This window comes from Dasypus novemcinctus, chromosome 24 (assembly GCF_030445035.2).
Source record: "Dasypus novemcinctus isolate mDasNov1 chromosome 24, mDasNov1.1.hap2, whole genome shotgun sequence".
Lineage (NCBI taxonomy): Eukaryota > Metazoa > Chordata > Mammalia > Cingulata > Dasypodidae > Dasypus > Dasypus novemcinctus.
In genome coordinates, this window is record NC_080696.1 from 49,549,983 (window position 1) to 49,577,152 (window position 27,170).

Consider the following 27,170-nt stretch of genomic DNA (forward strand, 5'->3'; position numbering starts at 1 on the left):
TTAGAAATTCTTGAACATGCTTAAACACAGTGGGTAACCTGCTTTCCTTTTGATCCCTGTCACCAATCCAAACATCTCTTTTTTGCGCTTTTCTATATGGAAGACCCAAGAAGAGCTAGTTCTTTACCCTAAAGGGCCCACGGGTGTCCACAAAAGTCACTGGCAGTAATGCCTTATTGGTGGATCCCTCAGAAGTACCTCTGATTCAGCTGTTGAAGATTCTGTGGTTGACCCAGCCTGAAGCCATTGGCAAATTTGTACAGTGGCATCTGGGCCACTGTCCCTGTCCATGGTCCTGAAAGAGTTCTGTCTTACAAGGGAGTCTCAAGGGCTGTTGGTGGAGTCTCAAGGGTTGTAGGTGGCTCTTGAGGAGACTTGAAGGTCTTCTGGACCTGCCTTAAGTTGCAGGCAGAAAGGCCTCACCAGTCCTGCTCCTCTAAAGCCTGAAATGAGAGAAGCAAGAGAAAGCTCACCTCAGACTCAGTCCCCATTCCTGATGATGATTTCTCCTTAGACTGCTCCTGCCCCTGGATGGTTAGATTCTTCAGAGACTCAAAGAGTCCAAACCTCTGGTGCTGCTTCCTGAGATGTCTCCACTGCTGGCTCAAGCCTGGACTCTAGGAGCGATGGTGGGGTCCCGAGATGATCTCTGGGGAGGGGGAAAGAACACAGAGAGAATGTTGCTTCTGGAAGCCTCAGACAGCAATCCTGGATTAGGGGATTAGACACTCCCGCCCCAGGAGAAAATCTGGTCCCAAACCGACAGGCGGCCTCATTCTGCCCTCCCCCGCTCTGTCCCTGGCCAGGCTCTGGATCAGCCTGCCCTCCCTGGAGGCTGCACCATTCTCACTGGGGAGTCAGAGCTCCTGGAACCTTACTGCCTCCTCCTCTCCTCACTACATCTCCTTGGGGATCATTCCACAGTCAGAGGGTCCCTGTCTATGTACCCCAGAGATTTGATTTAGGAGTGCGATGCTGGGACTCCTATCAGTCTAAGCACAAGGAGAGAGTTCACTGCAGCTCCTCAAGCCCCACCCCTTCCCATTTTAAGGCAGGATGGGCCAGATGGTTCAATCTAGTGACCCTGAACCCCCTGAGGAAGGCATAGTCCTTCAGTTATGCCCTTGGTCTTTAGCAAGCATCCAGCTCTCACCCCTTAAATAGAGCTATGGGAGAGGTTCTGTGTCTCCCCCTCCCTCCAGAATCCGCCTTTCCAGCTTTGCAGACAGGTTCCCCAGGGCCCCATATTCCATGGTGGCTCCCGCTGCCTCAGACACCCCTGTGGTCGCCCCAGACCCTCTGCCCGGCAGCCGCTGCGGGGCCGCCTCCCAGCGGCCGCGACCTAGTTCCCTGCTGTTATTTTTAGGGCGCGGGATGGCACCTGCCCACGTGCCGGGCCCCGCCTACGCCGGAGAGTGGGAGGGGGTACTGCGTCTGCTCGAGAGAGGCGAGGCCCCTGTCCCCCGCATTCCCCCTCCATCCCATGCACGCAAGCCCTCAGTTTTCGTGCGAGGGGGCCACCAGGCGTGCTCTGCCCGCCCCTCATCCCCTCTTCTCTTTCCCTCCCGCGCTCCCCCCCAAAACCCCGCCAGTGGCTCACGCCTCTTGCATACGGGATGAGGTGAGCAGCGCCGCTGCTGGGAGGGGGCGCGCGCGGGTGTGAGCGTGTGTCCGTGTGCGAGCGTGTGTCCGTGTGTGCGCCGGGCGGGCGGGCACTGCAGCTTCCTCCTCCGTGGAGCGGAGAGCGAGAGCTAGAGCGAGCTAGAGAGCGGCGAAGGCGGGCAGAGGGGCGCGGGCAAGGCGGCGCAGCCTTCCCCCGGCTCGGCGCCGCGCCGCCACCATGCTAAACAACCTGACGGACTGCGAGGACGGCGATGGGGGAGCCAACCCTGGTAAGCAGCGGTCCGGGGGCGGCGTGGGAGGGGGCGACGTGGAGGGGAGGCAGCTTTGGGGTTAGAGGCGGGGCAGGGGCTGCCTTTTTCAGAGGAGAGGCTGAGGACTGACCCGGGCGGTGGGCACCGGAGGCGGCCTGGAGCCGCGTTCCATTGGAATGCGCCAGGCGCTGTCCGAGGTGCTGGAATGCGCCGCGCCTGGGGGCAGTGCTGACAGCGCAGGGGTTGCCGTTGCCCCTGGGCCGGGTGGGTACAGACGAAGCGTTAGCTAAGCGGGGGAGACAGTGGGAAGGGAATGGTGGAGCTAAAAGGGGCTGACGAGGAGCTCGACGGAGCGGGAGGAGTACCCCTTTCCACAAGAAGGGACCCCGGCGTCCTGGTGCAGAGTGGGAAGCGACGTCGCTGGGGCGGGGAGGGGAGGGGGGGCTCAGTCTGCTGCAGTCCCTTGCTCCAGAGACTTACAGCTGAAAGGTGGGGGAAGGTGGGTATCGGGGGTTAGAGCCATATGACAGCCCCCGTCCGGGCTACGGTGTCTTCTTAAGGGGACACTTGGTGCAATCCGAGCCCCTCCCCCAAGGCAGCCGGATGTCGGACCTCAGACTGAAGCGTACCTCCTCTGGAGATATTCGACTCTACTTTGAAGAATCTCCCTCTCCTTGCCCTCTCGCTTCCCCGTGGGCTCCTATTCAGGACGGGAAGCAAGATCGCCCTTCCTTCTTCCCCCATTTCCCTCTCCTCTTGGTGCCCTGGGGCGGCAGTGAGGTGCCCTGGGCGGGGCAGGGGGGAGCCGTTCCAGTCAGCTTTGCTGGCTTCCCCAGGACGCCTCAGGAGTGGGGTGCTAGACGTTAAGGCCCCAACACGGTAGCGCTGACACTGCAGACGCGCTGCGGTGGGTGCGGAGATTCTGGAGCCTGGGGGCTCTGAGCAAGTCCTTTCGTTGCTTCCACTCTCTCACGCCCTCCTCCGCGATGTCCCTGCTCCGAGGTCTTGGGGGACCAGCCACCCCCTCGGGGTCCCATGTCCCCTGCCGCCCCCCAGAGGTTTCAGTCATCCATCACAGCTGTCAGCTATCCCCACCCCCCAGCCTCCAGCGGTGCTGCGTCCCCTGCGCAATAGCGCGCCTCGGGCTCTGGCTGTCTGCTCTTTGCGCCTTCAAATGCTCCCCTGGGCATTGCTTGGCCCTCTGGACCGAGACTCCCGCAGACCTGAGGGATGGCTGAAGGGCCTTGAGGGCTGAAGGAATGGGATCTTCCAGGGACTGGCAGTTTAGACTCTGAGACCTTCTGGACCCTGGATCTGAGCCAGGGTTAGGGGAAGCTGTGGACACCAGGGTCCTTTGTCTGACACCCCCTCTTCCTCCGTGAGGCTGAACAGCGGCCAGAACCTTCAGCTGGCTAGCTCATCTAGCTCTACAGTGCCCCTCGGGTCATCTCATCCCTCAGCGGTACCCAGCCTCTGGCTGCAGGGGGAAAGGGAACTGCCAAAATCGCGTCTGCGGCAGCGCCAGGCATTCCGACGCGGTGTCCGGGGAGCGAAGAGGAGTCATTTCCATCCGGAATCCCCTTTGGATGCCTCCATTCTGACTCCTGCACTCAGCCTGAGAGATCATCTCTCTTGCTCCCCCAGACCGGTGGATGGTCGGATACCCCAGCCACTGCTTTCGTTGCCCTAACATTGCGCTCTGCCTCCGGGTTTCCTGAGGTCTCAGGAGGCCTAGAAAAGAGACATTTATGTGTGTGGATCAGCAGTCAAAGTAAGAACTCCGTTCAGCTCTCCCCATCCGCATCCGTTGCCAGACACTGACTGTAGCAGGGCCATCTCGAAACTGTCTCTCTGTAGGTAGGGTCCACACTTGGAACTAGGCAGGCCAGGTCTTGGGTCAGGTGTTCTGGGTCCTAGAGAGGGTTCAGCCTCCCATCGGATCCTGGGGGTAGGGGGCGCTAAGCCCCTGCTGGCTTTGAGGGAAGAAGGACCATCAGATCTAGAGCCCCTGGCGTTCGTGGGGTGTTCGGGGAGAATCTGGGTGCTGACACCGCGGGGAGGTGGGAATGGGCCCAGTAAGAAGGCTCCTCTAGAGTAAAGAAGACTCCAAGGATATTGTTGCCTGCCTCCAGGCCTCCCTTTCCCTTGGGATCTGATGCCCCCTCGCCCTGGAGCTGGCTTGGGGATTCCCCCAGGCCAGGCCCCAGGCCCCAGGGGAGGCTCTTGAGTCCCTGCTGCTCGCCTGTTTTCCTCCCCAGGAGCTCTGGCCGCCGCAGCTTAATTGAAAGCCGATTCGGGCTGAGAGCTCCCTGGGGGCGGGGGCGGGGGCGGGGGCGGGGGCGGGGAGGGCTCAGCCTCAGTCTGGCCCTGCCTCGCGCGCCCGCTACTCTGTGCTCCCGCATCACCCTGCTCCTGGCCCTGAGGGATCGGGACGAGTTCTCCCTCCGCTATGCACCTCCTTTGAGAGCCCAGGAAGCTCCCACGGGCCCCTGCCCCGAACCTGTGCTCCTGGCCTTCCAAGGACGGCACAAAATCAGCACAAAATCTGGCAGACAGAGGCCGGGGCGCTTGGCGTCCGGCCCGGGCAGCGGGTGGCAAGGCGGGTCCCAGGGCGGTCCTGGCAAGCCGCCCCCTCCCCTGCCCTCATCTCCTAGCCCGGATTCGGCCGCGAGTCTGGCTCCGCGCTGCGCGTCGCGTTACATAAGCGGATGCCGGCGCGTGGCCTGCGGGGCTCTGCGCTGCGCTGTCGGCCCGCGCGGTCACCATGGAGACCAGCGTAGGGCCGTCTGCTTGCGGGGTCTCTGGCCAGGACGCCCCCTTTCCCGAAGGAGGAGGAGGGGCCTGGCAGGGGGCGTAAAAGTCCGAGGGGAGGAGTTCTCCTTCTGGGTGCCCTGGCCTTAAATGCGGATGGTGTGGGGGAAGGGACCCTGGCTGACAAGCGTCAGGGCCCCTAAATCTTGCGGTTGGGGGAGGGCTGTGGGATGAGGAGCCTGGACTGTGTGGGACAATACGTACGTTGATAGTTAAGTGCAGCAGTAGCTACGCGCATGCAAGGCACACCCTTCATGTATTATTTCTTTAATGTCCACAACAGCTCTCTGAGTTAAGCACGGTGATTAGCCCTTTGCAAAGGGGGAAACTGAGGTTTAGAGCGGTTAAGTGATTTGCGCAACACAGCCACGCAGTCAGTGAAGTCTGGACTGAAACCCAGGTCTCCTTGACCCCAGACCTTTCTCTAACCACTAAGAAATTTCTTCTCATTTCATCTTCCTTCAACCTCCCTTGTCCCCAACATGGTGCGATGAGAACAGGAGGCACTTTTGTCAGCATTTAAAAGGAGGGGCTCTTCCCTCCCTCTTATTCCTCCTGTTCTTTGGCTCCAGGCAGCTCTTCTGAGATCCTAGGATCAGGAAGGGAGCCCAGGGAAACTGACCTCCCCACACTTGCTAGTCACACCCCTCCCCCAGGAGGATGGGTCTGCTATCTCCAGGAATCCACATATAGGAAGGGAAGAAAGAGCTTCTGGTGGTCCCTTTTCTTGGGAACCACGAGTTCCTGCCCTGATGGATGAGGTGGAGGTGGTGGTAAGAGACAGGAGGTGATGTGTTTCCCTGGAGCAGATGAGACTTCCCTTCCTCTCCTCTTCCCAATTTTGAGACAGGATGAGATTGAGCTCATAACAGAGGACAGGTCATGCTCTGGGGATAGACCCTGGCTAGGTGACTAAGGAAAGTTTCCAGGAGATAGAGAGAAGACTGGGGAGAATGTGGACGGATGGAGATGGGCAGGGAGAGGTGCCAGGAGATGAGGGGACCAGTAGACTCAGAGTACACAAAGTCTCAGCCTCACTTGAAATTTGGTCAGTGGAAAGTTTCTCCAGGGTCCAGAGAGATACCCACTACTAGGATTCAGTCCTGGAACTGAGGAAGGGTGATGGCTGGAGCCAAGGGAATTGCCTGTGGGGGGCACTTTACCTGAAAGGACCCTCCCCTCCTGATGTCGTGATGCCCAAGAGACTTTCTCCTTGGGTGATCTCATCAGGCCCACGGCTTCACACACTTTCTGTACACATTTACATGGATGGCTTCCACCTCTTTCTCCTGCCCAGCCTCTCTACTCTGTCTTAGAATTATCAGCATTTCCAAGTGGCTTCTGGACATATCCACTTGAATGTCCTATAGCACCTTACCTGCAAAAAAATGTAGCATCTTCCCCACCTCAAACTCCTCCTCTTCCAGTCTTCTCCATTTATTAATTAGCACCAGCACCCACCCATTCACCTATGCTAAAAAACATTAGGCATTATCTTAGATCATTCCAACCCCCTTCCTAAACATCTGGTGCTCAGAATTCTTGAGTCAGTCCATTAGCCTCCCTTGCTCTTGTTTGGGTCATTATCATCCCTTGCCTGGATTACTGGAGTCTCCAACTGGAATCTGTATTCTTCACCTGAAGACCAGAGTGACCGTTTTCCAATATAAATCATTGCATGGAACTTCTTTGCCTATAACTCTTCAATGACTTTCCATTGTCCTCTGGATGAGGACCAAGTTTTAAATATGACCTGCTAATCTGAAGGACTCAATCCACACTAACTTTCTCAGACTCATCTTTTCACATGCCGCTACCCATCCTTCACCACTGCAATGTGCCCCTTCCTAAGATTCCAGCCAGCTTAAACTTCTTTTGGCTCCTTTAGCCTGCTCTGTTTGCTCTCACCTCTGGGGCATTGGACATGTTGTTCTGTTTGCCTGGAACACTCTCCCCGTCTCCCTCCTGGTCTAGTTCTTACTCATCCTTCAGTTCTTAGGCAAAGCATCACTTCCTCTGGGAAGCCTTCTGTAACCTCCCAGACTGGGCTGAGTGCCTTTCCTTTGTTCACACAGTCCCTTGTCTGTCCTCACCATTTCGGGTTGGAAATTCCTGATTACTGGTCATTTTCCCTGTGTTTAGGATACCTGAGGACAGGGACAGTGTCTTACACTGTAATTTTCTCCCACCCTCCTCTCTGTGCTTAAACTGGCACATGGTAGACATCCAATGAATGCATGTTCACTGAAGATGAATGGGGGGTGTAGGAGATGCTGGAGGGGGTCACTTCTCAACAGGTGGAGTATCCCTGGGATCTCAGGCTGTGTATCTCTCTGCCTTTCCCCTGGAAAAGAGCAAGCCTTCACCCCAAAACATCAGGATGGGCCCAGTGGTGCTCAAGAAGGGGACCCTGGAGAGTCTCTGTGGGTGCCCTGGAAATGAAGTAGGACCCCCAAGAGCAAGGAAGACTCATGCGTTTATTAAATACCTGCTATACACCAAGAGGTGCATTAGGCTCTTTGTACCTGCTATCAACCAAACATTCTGCAAGAAAGGTGGTATTAGGTCTGTTTTTCATATGAGAAAATTGAAGTTCAATGTTAAAGTAGCTACACAGTTAGATACTCAAGAGGATGGAGGGCAACCAGCTGGTGCCAGACCCTTGACTCCTCTGCCTTCTCAGGTGATGGCAACCCCAAGGAAAGCAGTCCCTTCATCAACAGCACCGACACAGAGAAGGGAAAGGAGTACGATGGCAAGAATATGGCCCTGTTTGAGGTGGGCTGCTCGGGGCATTGGGCCCCCACCCACAATTTATCATCTCATCCATCATCTGCTCCCTCCCTCCCTGGGGAATAGTGCTCTCTTCTCCATCTTTCTCTCAGGTCTACCTTCTTCCTTGACCGTCTCCTATCCCTTCTTCTTCCTCCCTGGATTTACCTCCTTTAACCCCCTCTCTTCTCTCCTTATCCTACAATTCTTCCCTGCTCCCCTCCGCTCTCCTTGCCTATTCCTCCTCCTTCACCATCTCATCTCAACCCCAGGGGTTTTGCTCTCTTTGCCCTCATCTCTCCCTCTGCACCCTACCATCAAGCTGACCCTGCTCCCTCCTTTAGACCCTCAGACTCTTGACACTGCCACTCTCCCTCTGCAGGAGGAGATGGATACCAGCCCCATGGTGTCCTCTCTGCTCAGCGGCCTGGCTAACTACACCAACCTGCCCCAGGGAAGTAGGGAGCATGAAGAGGCAGAAAACAATGAGGGTGGAAAAAAGAAGCCGGTGCAGGTGGGGATCTTTGGGAAATAAGGGATGGAGGAGAAAGGAAGGATGGGGGTCGGGGAGAAAGGATGGAAGAGGAAAAATAGAATCAGATGGAGGGATGGATGATGGAGGCAGAGGGATGGAAGTTAGGGCTGGGGGAGAGGAAGGAATGGGTGATGAGGGATGGAGACAGAAGGGGAGGGAGTTTGGTTTAAAGCATACATGATGGAAGCAGGAAGGATAGGAGATGGAACCTGGAGGAGAAGAGTGAAGGGAGGTAAGAAGCAGAGGGACTTGGGATGAAGGGATGGGGATGGAGAGAAGCAGGAATTGAGGGATGGAGGAACAGGGAAAGAGGGATGGGCTGGTGTGTCCGGAGTGATCGGGGGTCATGGACACTGATGCTGGCTCTCCTGACAGGCCCCACGCATGGGCACCTTCATGGGCGTGTACCTGCCCTGTCTGCAGAACATCTTTGGCGTCATCCTCTTCCTGCGGCTCACTTGGGTGGTGGGCATCGCAGGCATCATGGAAGCCTTCTGCATGGTCTTCATCTGCTGCTCCTGTGTGAGTGACACCCTTCTCCACTCCCACGAATGGCAGCTGGGACTGGGCAGAGGCCTGGGGGTGGGAGGGGGGAGGGTGGGAGCATGAGCCCTGCGCTTTTTATAGGAACCACTGCTTAGGGTCTTCGAGAGTAAATTAGGCCTGACTGATCCTTCCTGAGTCTCACTAGCTTGCTTCTGATGACTGTCAACCAGGGCTCATCACCTGGATCTGTGTGTGTATGCGTATGTGTGTTTACGCAAGTGATGCAGATTCACTGATGAAAAAGATAAACATAGAGACAAAAATAAATCTCACCTATAATCCCAACATAGTTCATATTTAATAGATCCAGACTCACAAAAAATGGGATTATGTGTCACAAAAGTGGTGCAACTGGATTCTCCCCACCTATCGAAAAAAATCAAATACTCACTGAACACCTACTTCTGGTATTTACATTTGCTCTTACATACTCTTGAGACAACTCTGCATGTGAGGTAGACAGTGCCCAGGTACCTACACCTATTTTATAGATGCAGAAACTGAGGTATAGAGAAGTGCAGGTCATAGAGCTGGCCGGAGGCCAAGCCGGTTCCTCCAGAGCGCTCTGACGCCACAGCTTGTGCTCCGTCACTCACGTGGTAAATAAGAGGTTTTCTTGACAAGAAGGACTTGGCAGGAGTTGAAGTTGGAACAGGACCAGGAAGAAGCTCAGCAGAAGAGAACTTGTGGGTTTGGCAGGTGTTTATGGGGTATAAGGCTTGGCCCCTGCCCAGGCCCTGCTGCCCACTGCCCCAGCCATTGCTCTGATGATCTATTTCCTCACAGACGATGCTCACCGCCATCTCTATGAGTGCGATTGCAACCAATGGCGTCGTGCCTGGTATGTGGTGGGGCGGGGTCTTCCTGGAGGGGAGACCAGAGGGTCGGGAGGGGGCCTGAGGGTCGGGAGGAGGAGCAGTGCCCTGGGTTTTGGGGGCTATCAGGATATTGTGGATCTGAGTGTGGGTTGCATTGTTGATGGGAGTAGGTTAGGGCAGCCCTCCTGGGGAGGTGGGTGGGGGAGGGGGGGAGGGGGGGAGGCAGTTGCTGGTGTTGAATGAGACAATGGCAGACTTTCCTCAACCTGGGACCCTCCTCTCCACCCTCTTGCTTTTTGAGCCATGACCTCCTTGGAGGGATAATATGGTAATTAGTGCTGCAACATCCATGCAGAGTGGCTGGCTGGGCTCTCACCAGACCCCTTTCTAGGGCAGCAGCCCACAGACCCATGAGGCCCAAGCCAACCCCTCCCTGCCTTGAACCCCCTTGCCCTTTCAGTAGTCCAGCGCCCCTTGAACCTCTCGCTGATACTAGGTTCTCTCCGCAGCTGGCGGCTCCTACTACATGATATCCAGGTCTCTGGGCCCAGAGTTTGGGGGCGCCGTGGGCCTCTGCTTCTACCTGGGCACTACCTTTGCTGGGGCCATGTACATCCTGGGCACCATCGAAATCCTGCTGGTGAGAGGGGCCAAGGAGGAGGTGTGGGGTCCCAGGCTGTCGGTCAGCTAACCAACGCTCCCTGGACACCCCCTGTAGGCTAGGCCACTCAGAAAGGCCCAAGAGAAAGCAGATGTGGTTCTGCCTCTAAGGAGTCCACAGTCTCATTGGGGAGACAAGATATGCTAATTATATAACATAAACAGCTGCCCGTTGATCAGGCACCCGCTGTGCTCTTAGGACAGTTCCAAGTGCTTTACCGCCATGATCTGGAATCCTCCTGAGGTTTAAGTGTTATTATTCCCATTTTACAAATGAGGAAACTGAAGCTCAGAGAGGTGAAGCAACCTGTTCAAGGTCACTTAGCTACCAAGTAGTAGAGGTGGGTTCAGAATAAAGATAATGGTAGAAGTAATAATAGGAATGTCACACAATAGGTGCCATCTTGTGACTACCTACTACACACCAGGGGCTGTGCTCAGGGCTCTGTGAGTTCATCGCAAAGGAGTGACTGCTCCTGGATTGCACAAGAGAAGGAAGATACGAGGGACCTTCATGAAGAATGACTGATGGGAAGTAAGGGGAGGGGGGCACTTCCTCAGGAAGCCAGGTCCCTGGGCAGAAGGCGTGAAAGTGAGGGCTGCTGGCTTAGGGCTCTGTTCTTCCTGCCCTCCTAGAGGGCGTGAGCACTGAAGAGGGCTTCCAGGTATGCAGAAGGTAGAGTTGGCCTTTCCCAAGCCCCTACCCTATGCATGCCCCACAACTTGGAGTATATAATTTTACTTTTCCTCATGCCTATCCCACAAGTTAGATGGTGCTCCCACTTTACAGATGAGGAAAGCAGAGCTCAGAGTTTAAGGAACACGTGGGAGGCATGTGAGCCTGTGTCTTTCTGACTCCAAAGCCTGTGCTCGTCCACCATGCCACATTCTCTTGGAGAACTAGAACTCTAAGGGGTAACAGGGTTCCTTATTTTGGGCCAGGTTGGAAGAACACAGGCAGTGAAGATGGATGGGGAGGCAAATGATGAGAAGTGACTTTTCTTTTTTGAGGTACCAGCGTTTGAACCCAGGACCTTGTACATGGGAAGCAGGCGCTCAACCACTTGCGCTACATCTGCTTCCCCTCCATGACTTTTAAAAAGATGAATTAACTGTTTATTATTATGAAAGTGATCTTGCCCATTGTATAAAATTGGAAGTACATCAAAGAATGTAAAGAAGGGAATGACTATTACACAAAGAAAGTCACCATTAGCATTTTGGTATATTTCATGCTAGGTTTTGTTTTTCTATGCACTATTGAGTCCTGTCTTTGCAAAATATAACTATGTACCATAAACATTTCCCTAAATACCTTGAAATTCTCTTTATAAATATAATGTACAAATGGAAATAATTTTTGTGGAATATAAACATTAATATTTAGTGTAGAAAGTTTAGAAAATACAGATATGCAAAAAGAGAGATAAAGATTATCTACATTTTCACTACTTAAGGAAACCTACTGGTAAATTTTGGTGTATCTAAACACACACACATATACAGATGTATGTATATATATTTACAAAAATGAGATCATAAGACACATTCTTTTGTTTAGCCTGATTGTTTTCACCTATTAGAACTTGGGTGTCTTTTTGAGTCAGTCCATATAAATCTGTGTCTTCCTTTTTAACAGCTCTGTAGTCTGTATGGGAATACCATAATTTTATTCACTCACTCCTTTAGTGATGAACTCCTAATTTGCTTCTAGTCTTCTATTGGAAATAATGAAACAACAAATAATCACTGAGAATTAGAATTAGTCACGAGATAATAGAAATATACAAATGCTTGCCATAACATTTTTAATGATGGCTTAATAGTTCTTGCAAGATCAACCCTGCTTTCCTTAACCGTTTCTCTCTCACTGACTGCTATTTCCAGGCTGGCTTTACTGTAAATATGCCATGGTGGGCATCTTTTTTCCTAAAGCCCTGCCTATACCTCAGGTTATTTCCATGGGGTGGTTCTCCGTTGGTCCTCACCAGGACTGACCTTCTCCCTCCTTTCCCCCAGGCTTACCTCTTTCCAGCTATGGCCATCTTCAAGGCAGAGGATGCCAGTGGGGAGGCAGCAGCCATGCTGAACAACATGCGAGTCTATGGCACCTGTGTGCTCACCTGCATGGCCACCGTGGTGTTCGTGGGCGTCAAGTATGTCAACAAGTTCGCCCTTGTCTTCCTGGGTTGTGTCATCCTCTCCATCCTGGCTATCTATGCGGGGGTCATCAAGTCTGCCTTCGACCCGCCCAACTTCCCGTGAGTGTGGCCTCTCAGAGCCTAAGGCCCTGTCCTTCTCCACCCCTGGCCCGGTTTCAGGGTCTGCATGCCGGGCACCGCCAAACCCACTCTCCCCACCTTCCAGAATCTGAGTGGTTGTGGGTTGGGAGGGAAAAACCTCTCCTGTTTTGGGACCATGTGTTCAGGGTGGAATAACTTCTCTGGGGATGGTAACATTTTCCTTGTGAGGGTCAACTTCTTACAGATACGGTAGACATCCTAAGTGGGATTGGCTAGTGAAGGGATAAACACTCTGTGGCAGGGGAAATGTTTCCTAAGTGGGGACAGCTTCCTGGAACGGGACAACCTCTTGGTGTTGGTTAACTTCTCTAGGATGGGAAAGGAACAGAAGAGAGGGCCCCGGGGTTCAGATTCCTATTGGTTCTAACTGTTTCTCTTGGGCAAATTGCCTTATATTTTCCTGCCTAGAGAAGGACACCTATTGGTGGCTGTCCGTGGTGCTGAAAGATTGCATCGCACTAAAGCAGTGGCTCTCTACCTTGGCTGCGTATTAGAATCATTTAGGGGAGCTTTGGAAGAATGTCAAAGTCCGGGCTCCATCCCAATTAAATCAAATTGATACGGGGGCTCTGGAATATGTATTTTTTGAAAGTACTGGGGATTGAACCTGTGACTTCGTATGTGGAAAGCAGGCACTCAACCACTGAGCTACCCCTGCTCCCCTGGAATCTGTATTTTTGAAGTGCCACCAGTGGTTCTCTTGTGAAGCCAGGGCAAGGTGATGTCCCTCCCCATCTTCCTCCCTTGTTTCTCTCCCTAGGATCTGCCTTCTGGGCAACCGCACACTGTCTCGCCATGGCTTTGATGTCTGTGCCAAGCTGGCTTGGGAAGGAAATGAGACAGTGACCACACGGCTCTGGGGCCTTTTCTGCTCCTCCCGTCTCCTCAATGCCACCTGCGATGAGTACTTCACCCGAAACAATGTCACGGAGATCCAGGGCATCCCTGGCGCTGCCAGTGGCCTCATCAAAGGTCTGGGGGAGGGAAGAGGATTGGTCTCCAGGGAACGCTGCAGGGATTGTAGGTTAAATGGCCAGGATTTCAAGGCTCTCTTTGGGATGTCGTTAAATTCAGTCAGCTTTTATTGAGCACCTACTCTGGACCATGTTCTGTGTTTGGCTTCATGGAAGGGTAGAGATGAAAAGGAGCTTTTAAGTATCTCACCATGTATAATAGTAGTCTCAGTTTCAGTAGAACCAGTTAAACAAGTATTCACTAGGCTCCTATTAAGTGCCGATCACGATGCTAAGCACTAGGAACACAAAAATAAAGTCACAGTTCTTTGCCTTAAGAAGTCTAGTGGCAGAGACAGATGGAAATAAGTTATGATACCATAGATGTGCATTTAATGAACAGAGTCTGCTCAGGGTACAGAATGATCATGTGGCCAGAGTGGCAAGGCAAGTCTTCCTGGGCTCACCTACGGAGGGTTTTGAAGGATAAATAGGAGATTTTTAGTTATACTAGGGGAATTTGCCTAAAATGCAGACTGAAAAGAACATACTGTGTCCTTCTAACAACAAATAATTTGGTCTGACTGGGACATAAAGTACAAAGGAAGGAGGAGCAAGAGATGATATTGGACAGGCTGGCACAAGCCAGATTGTGGCAGACCTTGGAAACCATGCTGAAGAATTTAGACTAGTTCTGAGGGAAATGAGGCACCACCAGAGGTTTGTTTGTTTGTTTGTTTCCAGTTTTTTAAATTATATTTTTATTAGAGAGGTTGTGAACTTACAGAACAGTCAGATACATGTGTGGAATTCCCATACAACACCCCTCTGGCAACACACTACATGGTTGTGGAACATTTGTTACAGATTATGAGATAATACCATCAGACTATTACCACTAACTATGGTCTATAGTGTACAGTTGGTATTTTTTTCCCATAATCCTCTATTATCACAGTACATCTTTGGTATTGATGCAAGAATATTACAGTATTGCTGCTTACTTTAGTCCATAAGTTACATTAATTGTATATTCCCCTTGCTTCTGCACATTCTTACCACCTTGCAATAGTGACGTACATTTGTTCTAGTTCACAGAAGGACATTCTTGTATTTGTACTATTAACCACAATTCTCATCCACCTTTGGGTTCACTGTACTATTCAGTACCTAAATTATTCTCTAGCTTTCTTTCAATTGACGTTTACATTCCTAGACTACGCTTTTCAGCCACAATCCCATTTATAAACCAGCTGCATTAGTTCAACTCACTATAATGTGTTACCATCAACTCTATCCATTTCTATACTTTTACAGTCAAGTTATTTAAAACTTATGCATACATTAAGCCTTAGTACATCTTCTCAGCCCTCCTCTTATCTCCTAATAACCTATACTCTAGGTTTTAACTCCATGCATTTATTCTTCATATTTAGTTCATAATAGTGAGGCCATGCAATATTTGTCCTTTTGTGTCTGGCTTATTTCACTTAACCTAATGTCTTCAAGGGTCATCCATGTTATCATATGTGTCCCAATTCCATTCTTCTTACAGCAGCAGAGTATTCCATCGTATATATATATACCATATTTTGTTTACCCAATAATTGGTTGATGGATACTTGTGTTGTTTCCATCTTTTGGCAATTGTGAATAACGCCACTATGAACATTGGTGTACAAATGTCTGTTCGCCTCACAGTTTTCAGTTCTTCTGGACATATTCCTAGTAGAGGAATTGCTGGATCATACAGAAGTTCTATATTTAGCTTCCTGAGGAACTGCCAAACTGTCTTCCACAGAGGTTGCACCATTTCACATTCCCACCAACAGTGAAGGAGTATTCTAGTTCTCCACATCCTTTCCAGCACTTAATGTTTTCTGTTTTCTTTTCTTTTTTAATAATAATCATTCTATACAGTATGAGATTATGTCTCATTGTTTCTTTTTTAAAGATTTATTTTATTTTATTTCTCCTCCCCTCTCCCCCCACCAGTTGTCTGCTCTCTTGTGCCCATTCACTGTGTGTTTTTCTGTGTCTGCTTGCATTCTCGGTGGTACTGGGAATCTGTGTCTCTTTTTGTTGTGTCATCTCGCTGCGTCAGCTCTCTGCGTGTGCGGTGCCACTCCTGGGTGGGCTGTACTTTTTTCACGTGGGGTGGCTCCCCTTGCAGGGTGCACTCCTTGTGCATGGGGCTCCCCTATGTGGGGGACACCCCTGCATGGCATGGTACTCCTTGCATGTGGCAGCACTGTGTGTGGGCCAGGTCATCACACAGGCCAGGAGGCCCTGACTTTGAACCCTGGACCTCCTATATGGTAGGTGAACACTTTATCAGTTGAGCCACATCCACTTCCCTCTCGTTGTTTTGATTTCATTTCCCTAATAGTTAGTGATATTGAACATTTTTTTCATGTGCTTTTTGGCCATTTGTATTTCCTCTTTGGAGAAATGTCTATTGAAGTCTTTTGCTCATTTTAAGATTGGATTGCTTGTTCTTTTATTGTTGAGTTGCCTGATCTCTTTATATAGAATGGAAAGCAAACACTTATCAAATATGTGATTTCCAAGTATCTTCTCCCTTGAGTGGGCTGCCTTTTCACCTTCTTGGCAAAGTCGTTTGAATCACAAAAGTGCTTAAGTTTGAGGAGGTCCCATTTATCCATGTTTTCTTTTCATTGTGTTTTGGTATAAGGCTTTAGAGTCCACCACCTACCATCAGGACTTGAAAATGTTTCCCTATATTTTCTTCTAGGAGCTTTATGGTTGTAGATATTATGTTAGGTCTTTGATCCATTTTGAGTTGATTTTTGGGTAAGGTATGAGGCAGAGGTCCTCTTTATTTTGGCTATGGATATCCAGTTCTCCGAGCACCATTCATTAAATAGACTGTTCTGCTCCAGCTGGATATGTTTGATAGCCTTGTCAAAAATCTCTTGTGAGGGTCTGTTTCTGAACCATTAGTTCAGTTCCATTGGTCTATGGGTCTATCTTTATGCCAGCACCGTGCTGTTTTTACCACTGTTGCTAGATAATATGATTTAAAGTCCGGAAGTGAGAGCCCCTCAACTTTGCTCTTCCTTTTTAAGATATTTCTGGCTATTCGCGACCCCTTACCTTTTCAAATGAATTTGATGATATTGTTTTCCATTTCTTTAAAAAATGCTCGTGGAATTTTTATTGGGATTGCATTGAATCTGTATATCAATTTGGATAGATTGACATCTTAATGATATTTAGTCTTCCAATCCATGAGCATGGGATGTTCTTCTATTTATTTAGGTCTTTTAAAATTTCTTTTAGCAATGCATTATAGTTTTCTGAATACAAGTGCTTTGTGTCCTAGTTTAGGTTTATTACTGAATATTTCATTCTTTTAGTCACTATTATAAATGGAATTTTTCCTGACTTTTTCCTCAGTTTGCCCATTGCTAGTGTATAGAAACACTACTGATTTTTGCATTTTAGTCTTGTATTCTGCCATTCTGCTGAAATCACTTATTAGCTCTAGTATCTTTGCTGTAGGTTTTTCAGGACTTTCTGGGTATAGGATCATATAATCTGTGAATAGTGAAAGTTTTACTTCTTCCTTTCTGATTTGGATGCTTTTTATTTCTTTTCCTTGCCTATATGTTCTAGTTAGAACCTTTAGCACTGCATATTGAACAACAGTGGTGACAGTGGGCGTCCTTGTCTTGTTCCCAATCTCAATGGGAAAGCTTTCAGTCTTTCACCATTGAGTACAATGTCACCTGTGGGTTTTTCATATATGACATTTATCATTTGAGAAAGTTTCCTTCAATTCCTATCTTTTGTAGTATTTTTATCAAGAAAGGATGCTGTTTTTTTTCCAATGCCTTTTCTGCATCAATCGATAAGATCATATGATTTTTCTCTTTGATTTATTAATGTGGTATATTATGCTGATTGATTTTCTTGTGTTAAACCACCCTTGCATGCCTGGTATAAAACCTACTTGATCATGATGAATAATTCTTTTAGTGTGTTGTTGGATTATATTAGCAAGTATTTTTTTGAGGATTTTTGTATCTGTATTCATTAGGCAAACGGGTCTGTAATTTTTTTTTTTTTTTTGTAACATCTTTGTCTGGTTTTGGTATTAAGATGATATTGGTTTCATAGAATGAGTTTGTTAGCATTCCTTCTTGTTCAATTTTTGGAAGCGTTTGAGTAAGATTGGTATTAAATCTTCTTTGAATGCTTGGTAAACTCACCTGTGAAACCATCTGGTCCTGGGCTTTTTACTTTGGGGAGTTGTTTGACGACTATTTTAATCTCTTTACTTGTGATTGGTTTGTTGAGGTCTTTTGTTTCTTCTAGGGTCAGTGTAGGTTGTTCAGTCCTAGAAATTTTTCCATTTCATTTACATTGTCTAGTTTGTTGGCATTCAGATACCATGGTGTACATAGTATCTTCTTATGATCTCTTTTATTTCTGTGGGGTCAGTAGTAATGTCCCTGTTTTCAATTTTTATTTTATTTATTTGCATCTTCTTTCTTTTTCTTTTTGTCACTCTACCTAAGGGTTTGTCAATTTTGTTAATATTCGTGAAGAACCAAATTTGAGTTTTATTAACTCTCTCTGTTTTTCTGTTTGTTCGTGTGTTTTTTTGTTATCAATTTCATTTATTTTTGCTTTGTTATTTTAGTCCTTGTGCTTGCTTTGGGAATACTTTGCTGTTCTTTTTCTAGTTCCTCCAGTTGTGTAGTTAGGTCATTGATTTCTGTTCTTTTTTATTTTTTAATGTAAGCATTGAGGGCTATAAATTTCCCTCTCAGTGCTGCCTTTGTTGCATCACATAGGTTCTGATATGTTGTTTTCATTTTCATTCATTTCAAGATAGTTATTAATTTATCTCGTTATTTCTCTTTTGACCCACTGGTTATTTAAGAATGCATTGTTTAATCTCCGTATAGTTGTGAATTTTCCCTTTTTCCACTTGTTGTTGATTTCCAGCTTTATCCTATTATGATCAGAAAAAGTGCTTTGTATAATTTTGATCTTGTTAAATTTATTGAGATCTGCTTTGTGACCCAACATATGGTCTTTCCTGGAGAAAGATCCATGAGCAATTGAGAAGAATGTATATCCTTCTGTTTGGGGTGCAATGTTCTGTGTATGTCTATTAGGTTTAGTCCACTTATTATATTACTCATTCATCCTGCTTCTTTATTGATCCTCTGCCCAGATGTTCTATCCAATCCTGAAAGTGGTGTATTGAAGTCTCCAACTATTATTGTAAAGATATTTATTTCTCCCTTCAATTTTGCCAGTGTTTGGTTTAGGTGCACATACATTTATGATTGCTATTTCTTCCTGGTAAATTACCCCTTTTATTAATATATAATGTCCTTCCTTGTCTCTAATAATGGTTTTGCTTTTAAAGCAATTTCATCCAATATAAATATAGCTATTTCTGCTTTTTGTTGTTGTTGTTGTTGTTACTGCATGTGTCAAATATCTTTTTCCAGCCTTTCACTTTCAATCTATTGGTATCCTTGGGTCTAAGGTGAGTCTATTGTAGACAGCATATAGATGGTTCATATTTTCTTATCCATTCTGCCATTCTGTGTCTTTTGATTGGGGAGCTTAATTCATCAACATTCAATGTTATATCTATAAAGGCAGTTCTTACTTCACTCATTTTGACCTTGTGGTTTATCATCATTTTTATTTACACCACTCTTTTTATACTTTCAGTTACTTTTACTGATATAATCTTCATTTCTAGACTCTCTTCCTTGCCTCTTTCTCCTGTCTTTTCTTTTCAGGCTATAGCACACCCTTTAGTATTTCCTGCAAAGTCAGTCTCTTGGTTACAAACTCTCTCAGTTTCTGTTTATCTGTGAATACTCTACACTTGCCCCCATTTTTGAAAGACAGTTTTGTCAGATATAAGATTCTTGGCTGGCAGTTTTTCTCTTGCAGTATCTTAAATACATCATATCACTGTTTTCTTGCCTTCATGGTTTTTGATGAGAAATCAGCACTTAATCTTATTGGGTTTCTCTTATATGTGATGCATCCCTTTTCTCTTGCTGCTCTCAGAATTCTCTCTTTGTTTTTGTCTTTTGACATTCTGATTATTAAACATCTCTGAATTGGTCTATTTGAATTTATTTGGGTGGGAGTACATTTATGCTTTTTGGACACAGATATCTATGTCCTTCAGTAGGGTTGGAGAATTTTCAACCATTATTTCTTCAGATACTCCTTCTGCCCCTTTTCCCTTCTCTTCTCATTCTGGGACACTCACGCCACATATGTTTACGTCTCTTCCTATCATTTACTTCCCTGAGACCTTGTTCATTTTTTCCATTCTTTTATCTCTTTTTTGTTTGTTTGTTTGCTTTCAAAAACCATGTCTTCAAGCTCAATGATTCTTTCTTTTTCCTCCTCAAATCTGATGTTACATGCCTCCAGTGTATTTTTTTTTTAAGATTAAAAAAAATGTATCCCCCACTTCCTCATTGTTTGTACTTGCTGTCTGCTCTCTGTGTCCATTCACTGTGTGCTCATCTTCTCTTTAGGAGGCCCAGGGAACTGAACCTGGGACCTCCCATGTGGGAGAGAGGCACTCAGTCACTTGAGCCATCTCAGCTCCCTGTTTTTGTTGTATCTCTCATTGTCTTTCCTCTTTGTGTATCTTTTGTTATGTCATCTTGTTGCATCAGCTCACCATGCCTGCCCATGCATTAGCTTGCTGTCTTGCTCCTCTTCTCCAGGAGGCACCAGGAACTGAACCCAGGACCTCCCATGTGGTAGGTAGGAGCTCAATCACTTGAGCCACATCTACTTCCCTCCAGTGTATTTTTATTTTCATTTATTGTACCTTTTATTCTCAGAAGATCTGCTATTTTTCTATGTATGCTTTGAAATTCTTTGTGCTCACCCAGTGTCTTCTTAAATATCCTTAATCTTTTTAGCCATCTCAATTGAATTTATTAAGGAGATTTGTTTGAACATCTCTGATTAGTTGTTTCAATTCTTTTATGTCATCTAGAGGCTTATCTTGTTCCTTTGACTGAGCCATATCCTCCTGTTTCTTGGTATGGATTGTAATTGTTAGTGTCTTGGTATCTGGCTTACTAGTTGTATTTATTCTGGTGCAGTTTCTCTCTTTCTCCCTTGTGGTTGTAGGAGCTAAGGATATTGTTGGTGTTGTAAGCTGTGTTGGCTGATGCTGCCTGTGTTGCCCCAGGAACCAATGAAGCTTCTCCCACGTTTTTCCTTTGCCAGGGGCAGGGACAGAGCTTTAACCATGTGTAGTAATCCAAGCTGTGCAGGCCAAGACCATCTGTAGTTTCCCGGAGAGACTAATGAAGCTTCACACCCTTTCCTCTCCTGCCTGGTATGGGGATAGAGCTGCAGTGTAGGAAGCAAACTATGCTGTGCAGGTCAGAACTGACCACCATTGCCCAGGTAGACTGACATAGCATTGGTCCCCCTCCTCCTCTGCCAGGGGTGGGGATGGACTCTCTCGAATGCCCAACAATCTAATCCACGTGGGCCAAAAGCATCTGAAGTTGTCCTGAGAGGGCAAGGGAATATTGTCCTTCTGCCCTTTAAGGGGATAAAACCACAGGTGCCCAAACAACCAGCCTGTGCAGGTTGAAAGCACCTGCAGTTACCCAGAGAGGCTGGAGAAACACCAGACCCCTCTTATCCTATGGGTGGGGGGTGTTTGGGCATGGCATCAGGGGCACTCAACAAACCAGTCCATGCAGGCCAAAAGTACCTCCAGTTGCCCAGAGAGGCCAGGGAAACACAGTTGCCCTCCTATCCTACTGGGGGTGGAGATGGAGCCCCAGGTGTCTGACTATCCAGTTTGTGCTGGCTGAAAGAGCCTGGTTGCCTGGAGAGGCTGGTCCAGGTCCCCCCAGTTTCCTCCCTCCCAGAGGTGGGGCTGGAGCCTAGGCTAGGGCTGCAATCTGATCTGGGTGGAAAGAAGCTGGTCCCTACCATCACTGTGATTTCAACCAGCTCTGCTTCTTCTCATGGCAGGGGCAGAGTTAAAATGGTGGCTACCAGCCTCCTTCTGACTTGGACAGGTTCAAACTTCAGCCTTTCTTAGAATTATACTTTAGCCAGCTGAATTTACTAATTAGTAGCTGAAGTTAGTGGCCAACCATCTCTTCCTCCCCCTGTTTTTTTTGGAAATGGAGCTTCCAACTCCAGCCACAGAACAGCTCCTGAGGCAGCTTGCGCCATGAGTAAGGAATGGGCACTGTGGTGTGGAGGGCCCTACACATGAATTTTTACTGCAGATGGGCAGTCTTCTCCTTCCATTCTTTCAGTGATGTTGCAAGATGCTCTTCTGGTCTCCTGGGCCCCCCAAACAGGGGTTTTAGATAGCTCTGGGTGATTGCTAACTGCCCTGTAGCAGGAGCTGACTCTAGGAGCTCCTTAATCTGTCACCGTCTTGCTCCTCCCCACCACCAAAGTGTTTTGAGTAAAGGAGGGACGGGGTCAGGTCTTCATTTCTGAAGCCTCACTCTGGCTGCTATTGTGGATGGGCTGAAAGGGGAAGGAATAGAAGCAGGGAGGCCAGCAGGAAGCTGATGTTATGCGTACAGGTGAGAGACATGATGCTTTCCTGAACTACAGTGGTGGAGTGATGGTGAGAATGGAGCAGTGATTTTCAGCTAGGGGTGATTTTGTCCCCCAGAGGACATGTAATGATATCTGGAGACACTCATGCCCATTTCAACTAAAGGGGAGTGCTATGTGCATCTAGTGGGTAGAGGCTAGGATGTTGCTAAACATCCTGCAATGCACAGGACAGCCTTCTCTCCAAACAAAGAAGTAACTGGCCAAAAATGTCATTAGTGCCAAAGTTGAGAAAACCTAGAATGAAGAGAAGGGGCACATTTAAGAAATGTTTAGGAGAGGAAATAAACAGGATTTGGAGATGGTTTTGATATGGAGGATGTGGATAGTGAGCAGGTGAGGGCAATTCCAAGCTGTCATCACTGACATTGGTGTCATTCACCGAGATGCAGGAAAGGAGCTGATCTGGGGTGTGTAAGTGGTGAGATCAGTTTGGGACACAATGAGTCAGCCTGAGATAGGTGTTTGTATGTCTGTTTATCCCCCTAGACTGGAGTCTTTGAAGACAGGGACTGATTTATCTGTGAACCCCCTGCACATGGACTGGTCCAAAGCAGGAGCTCAGCAAATGTTGGTGGAAATAAAATGGAGCTAAGGTCTGGGGGGCGTGAATGCGGTTGGCCTTGACCCTTACTTTTGCCTATCACACCTCCTGGTCCCAGAGCTCTGTTACCCTGATTTCTTGCCCTGCCCCTGAGCATCTCATCTCCCCACAGAGAACCTCTGGAGCTCCTACCTGACCAAGGGGGTGATTGTGGAGAAGCGGGGGATGCCCTCAGTGGGCCTGGCAGATGGCGCCCCTGTCGACATGGACCATCCCTACGTTTTCAGTGATATGACCTCCTACTTCACCCTGTTGGTTGGCATCTACTTCCCCTCAGTCACAGGTGAAGGGGAGCTCAAAGAAGAGGACTCTGGCTGGGAGTGGCTGGGTAGGAGAAAGCCCAGCAGCAAGCCATGTAGCCAGCAGTTCAGTCCCTGTTAAACAGATGGGGGGATTAAGAGAGGCTGAGCACCGTGCCCAGCCTTCCCGACTCTAAGGCTGACGTCTTTTCCTCTCTGTCTGTCTGGTCCCCCATGGCCCTGGCTCCTGTCCTAACTGCTCCTCTGTTCACAGGGATCATGGCTGGTTCTAACCGCTCTGGGGACCTACGGGATGCTCAGAAGTCAATTCCCACCGGCACCATCCTGGCCATCGCCACCACCTCTGCTGTCTGTATCCTGCTCTGCTGGGTCAGGACTGGCCCAGGTGGGGTGTGCTGAAGAGAGGGCAGCTGAAGTTGCTGCCATACCTGGCTGGTTCAGGATGGGTGGAGAGGAAGGGACACTCCAAGCTGGGCATTCTCCTTCATCCTCTGCTACAGACATCAGCTCCGTTGTTCTCTTTGGGGCCTGCATTGAGGGAGTTGTCCTGAGGGACAAGTAAGTAGGGGTTAATAAGGGGCTCAAGGCTGGTCTTCTCCTGGGGATGGGGTGGGGTGGGAAGCACACCTTGCAGAGAAGGCTGAATCCTACGCAAAGGGCCTTGGGGGAGGAGAGCCATAGGGGACCGCTTGCAAACTTACCTTCCCATGTTTCACCTTTCTCACGTCACTCCAGCTCAAGAAGCTTCAGTTCTGTCCCCTTTCCTTTAGAATGATCATATTTTTATTTCCTTTTTCTTTTCTTTTTTTTTTTTTTAAGATTTATTTATTTATTTAATCCCCTCCCCCCCGCCCCCCCGGTTGTCTGTTCTCTGTGTCTATTTGCTGTGTCTTGTTTCTTTGTCCGCTTCTGTTGTTGTCAGCAGCATGGGAAGTGTGGGCGGCGCCATTCCTGGGCAGGCTGCACTTTCTTTCCCACTGGGGGGCTCTCCTTATGGGCGCACTCCTTGCGCGTGGGGCTCCCCTACGCGAGGGACACCCCTGTGTGGCAGGGCACTCCTGCATGGCACGGCACTCCTTGCGTGCATCAGCACTGCGCATGGGCCAGCTCCACACGGGTCAAGGCAGCCCGGGGTTTGAACCGCGGACCTTCCATGTGGTAGATGGACGCCCTAACCGCTGGGCCAAGTCCGTTTCCCTCCTTTTTCTTAAAGCATCTATTAATTCATTAATTCCTTCAGCAAATGTACAGAATGTCCATGTTTTGTCACTGACCTGGGTTCTAAGTCTACAAAGAAAAATAACCTGTGGTCCTCTCCCGAAGGAAGCTTTTTTGGGGGGTGGTAACCATACTTGTAAGGAGACTTTAAGTGCAGATTGGAAAGAGTGGTGAGGAAATGAAGCGATGGGGACTCTGGGAGAGCATAGAGGGCTGGATGGAACCCAGTCCCCAAGGAGTCAGAGAAGGTTTCCAGGGAAGATGGTGCTTGAAGTGCCTTAGACACATGAACTCGTTTAATTTTCCCACTCGAAGTGCTCGGTAGAGATGATTCAGGTGGATAGGAGGGAGAAGGGCCTTCCAGGCAGTAGAGACAGCCTGAACAAAGGCAGAAGGGAGAGAAGCTGTGTGTGCACGCACGCCCGTGCACATGAGCGGGCCCGTCACCACCAGAAGTTCAGTGCTTCTGGAGCGTACGCTTCCGAAGCACCAACTAGCAGGGTGAAGCCAGACCTCAGACCGCAGAAGTGTTTCCACCGGCCGCATCCTGGCTTCTGTAAGGTGGAGCATGGGGGACCTGCGGCGGGAGATCTAGGCTGGTGCCATGTCCTAGAGGCCTAGTTTTTGATACCAGAAGTTGAAGCTGCATTTTATAAAATATCCGGGAATCCCTGAAGGGTTTTAAGCAGGGAAGTGACCTGGCCAAATGGAAATTTTGCAAGTATTTTCCCTGTTAGTTGTTAAGGCAGTTTAACCTCTGTTTATCTCATTTCATTTAACCGTGAACCTCCTGCAAGATTGAAAGGGGTCCAGCAGGTCATCCAATAGGGCCCTTTACCTAGTTCTCGAAGTCCTTCAGCAGCGGCCCACACCTACAGGGAGAGGATTCTCTGCCCACTGAGGCACCTTCTTCCATTTTAAGACAGTGTCATTGTTGGAAAAGTCTTTTCTTTAATTCTCCTTCCATTCCAGAGCCCCCCCATTTTCCAGATGGAGACACTGAGGTTCTAAGAGGCTAAGAGACTCGCCTAGGATAACATAATATAGAGACCCTTTTCTGGAATGACTATTGGTACCCTGTACCACGCACTGTGTTATGCATTCAACGTGTGCTACCTCCTTTATCCTTTTTCTAATCATATGAATAGATTTTTTAATGGTTCTCATTTTACAGATGAGTAAACTGAGGGGAAGCTTGGAGAGGTTAAATGACTTGCCCAAGGTCTCACAGACAGGAAGAACCCAGGACGTTCGGGATTTTGGGTCTCCCCTCACCCCTACAGAGCCCAGCCCTGTGGTAGGGACACAGCTGGTCCTGAATTGGATTGGGATGACCCTCCCTGGAAATCCAGGGGGTGTTGCCCACCCAGCACCTCCCGTCCTCTCCTGCTTCATCTAGGTTTGGCGAAGCTGTGAACGGCAACCTGGTGGTGGGGACACTGGCTTGGCCGTCGCCCTGGGTCATTGTCATCGGCTCCTTCTTCTCTACCTGTGGGGCTGGGTTGCAGAGCCTCACAGGAGCCCCGCGCCTGCTGCAGGCCATCTCCCGGGACGGCATAGTGCCCTTCCTGCAGGTCAGTGTGGGCAGTGTCAGCCCAGGACAGTGGGGAGGAGAATAGCCCACCCCCAGCTGAGCAGCCAGGCCTCTGCCCAGAGAGGGGCCGGCCTGGCCCAAGACCACACACTGAGTCAGGGCCACAGCAAGCCTTGAACTTGCCCCGGGGCACTAAATCTCTGCACTGTTGCTAAGGAGAATGGGATACCTAATTTGGGAGTTGACCCGGGGTTGGCACCATTCTTGAGAGCAGAGTTATCTGTCATTAGGGAAAAATGACTCTCCTTTGGCCCAGTGGTTGGGCAAGGACTCAGGGAGGCAGCCAAAGGTCAAGAGACGTGTGGCTCTCTCTGTGGTGCTTTAAAAAAAAGATTTATGGAGCACATGGTCATGGCCACTTGCTGAGCTCCTGATAGCTCCTCTCCCATCTGTCCCACTGGCCTCCTTTTCCCCTTTAGGGATCATTTGACTTCATTGCACCGAGGTACCAACGTTGGAGTGGGAAAGATATAGCAAAGGCCTGGTACCTCCTTAAATAGCTGAGAAAAAGCTGGAAGGACCCCTAGAGGATGAGAAATACGTTGTTCTCAACCAGTGCTACCTCACCCGTTAGGGGATTTCTACCTCTAATCTTCTGGTCCCCAAGCCTAGAGGAACGGGACAAAAAACAAAAAGTCCTTAGGTCTCAGGCCCCATGGTCGTTGCTCTGTCCTCAGGTCTTTGGCCATGGCAAAGCCAACGGAGAGCCAACCTGGGCCCTGCTCCTGACTGCCTGCATCTGCGAGATCGGCATCCTCATCGCGTCCCTCGATGAGGTCGCCCCCATCCTCTCTATGTGCGTCAGGCCTCCTGCCCTCCCACTGACTCCGTAGGCTCCCCTTCCTGGATCCTCCAGCTGTGACCCTTGACCACCCACCAAACACTTTAACAACCCCTGCAGACTCCCTACTGCTCATCGTAGCCCATACTGTGTTATATAGATATCCCTTCCCACGGGTACCGGGCTGTGTTGTCAGAGGACTTGGCCTTTGAAGCAACCCGTTCCCAAGGTGATTCAGCTGCCTCCCTGGCTTCAGTTCCCTTTCCCCCTCTTCTCCCTCCACATCTCTTATCTCTGTTTCTGCCTCCCCTTGCATCTCTGTCTCTCCTGGACCTTTCTGTATTCTAGGTTCTTCCTGATGTGCTACATGTTTGTGAACCTGGCCTGTGCGGTGCAGACGCTGCTGAGGACACCCAACTGGAGGCCCCGCTTTCGATATTACCACTGGTGGGTGCCCTCTCCTTCAACTCCCAGCCCGGAACCATCCCCTCATGCCCACCCCAAGCCCCACCGCGTGGTGGCCCATCTCCTCAGGATCTCAGGACCCCAAGTTTCAATAGGGAATCCCATTTTCTCCAGCTTTTGTAGCTCAAGTCAAGTGGCACAAAGAGAAAGGCCCTAGAGAGGTCCCCATATAAGAAGAAGCAACAACATGTTCCAATCATAAACAGTCTTAATAATAATCGCTCCCCTGTGTTCAACTTCTTAGAAAGTCCTTTCAAGAGAGCATGGAGGTCAGAAGGTAGCCTGACCCAAGGTCAAAGTGTGACTCTGCATTTCCTGGCTGTGAGATCTTGGGCGGACCTTGTA

General features: G+C 49.1%; 1 protein-coding gene across 2 annotated transcripts in view; it reads left to right on the top strand.

The window, feature by feature from the left end:
- SLC12A5 (solute carrier family 12 member 5) overlaps positions 1–27,170 on the top strand; it is a 44,531-nt gene that overhangs the window by 5,285 nt on the left and 12,076 nt on the right. The window contains exons 1-14 of one of the 2 annotated variants that reach the window (XM_004469889.5): positions 1,414–1,892; positions 7,369–7,463; positions 7,840–7,971; positions 8,368–8,514; positions 9,325–9,379; positions 9,866–9,996; positions 12,036–12,277; positions 13,080–13,291; positions 22,620–22,790; positions 23,021–23,119; positions 23,268–23,325; positions 25,385–25,559; positions 26,257–26,375; positions 26,709–26,807. In XM_004469889.5, the coding sequence (XP_004469946.1) occupies positions 1,841–1,892; positions 7,369–7,463; positions 7,840–7,971; positions 8,368–8,514; positions 9,325–9,379; positions 9,866–9,996; positions 12,036–12,277; positions 13,080–13,291; positions 22,620–22,790; positions 23,021–23,119; positions 23,268–23,325; positions 25,385–25,559; positions 26,257–26,375; positions 26,709–26,807 (1,787 nt within the window). In that variant the 5' untranslated portion in view covers positions 1,414–1,840. Of the gene's footprint in view, positions 1–1,413; positions 1,893–7,368; positions 7,464–7,839; positions 7,972–8,367; positions 8,515–9,324; positions 9,380–9,865; positions 9,997–12,035; positions 12,278–13,079; positions 13,292–22,619; positions 22,791–23,020; positions 23,120–23,267; positions 23,326–25,384; positions 25,560–26,256; positions 26,376–26,708; positions 26,808–27,170 lie in introns of those variants that run through there. The other variant, XM_004469890.5, reaches the window with a different exon arrangement.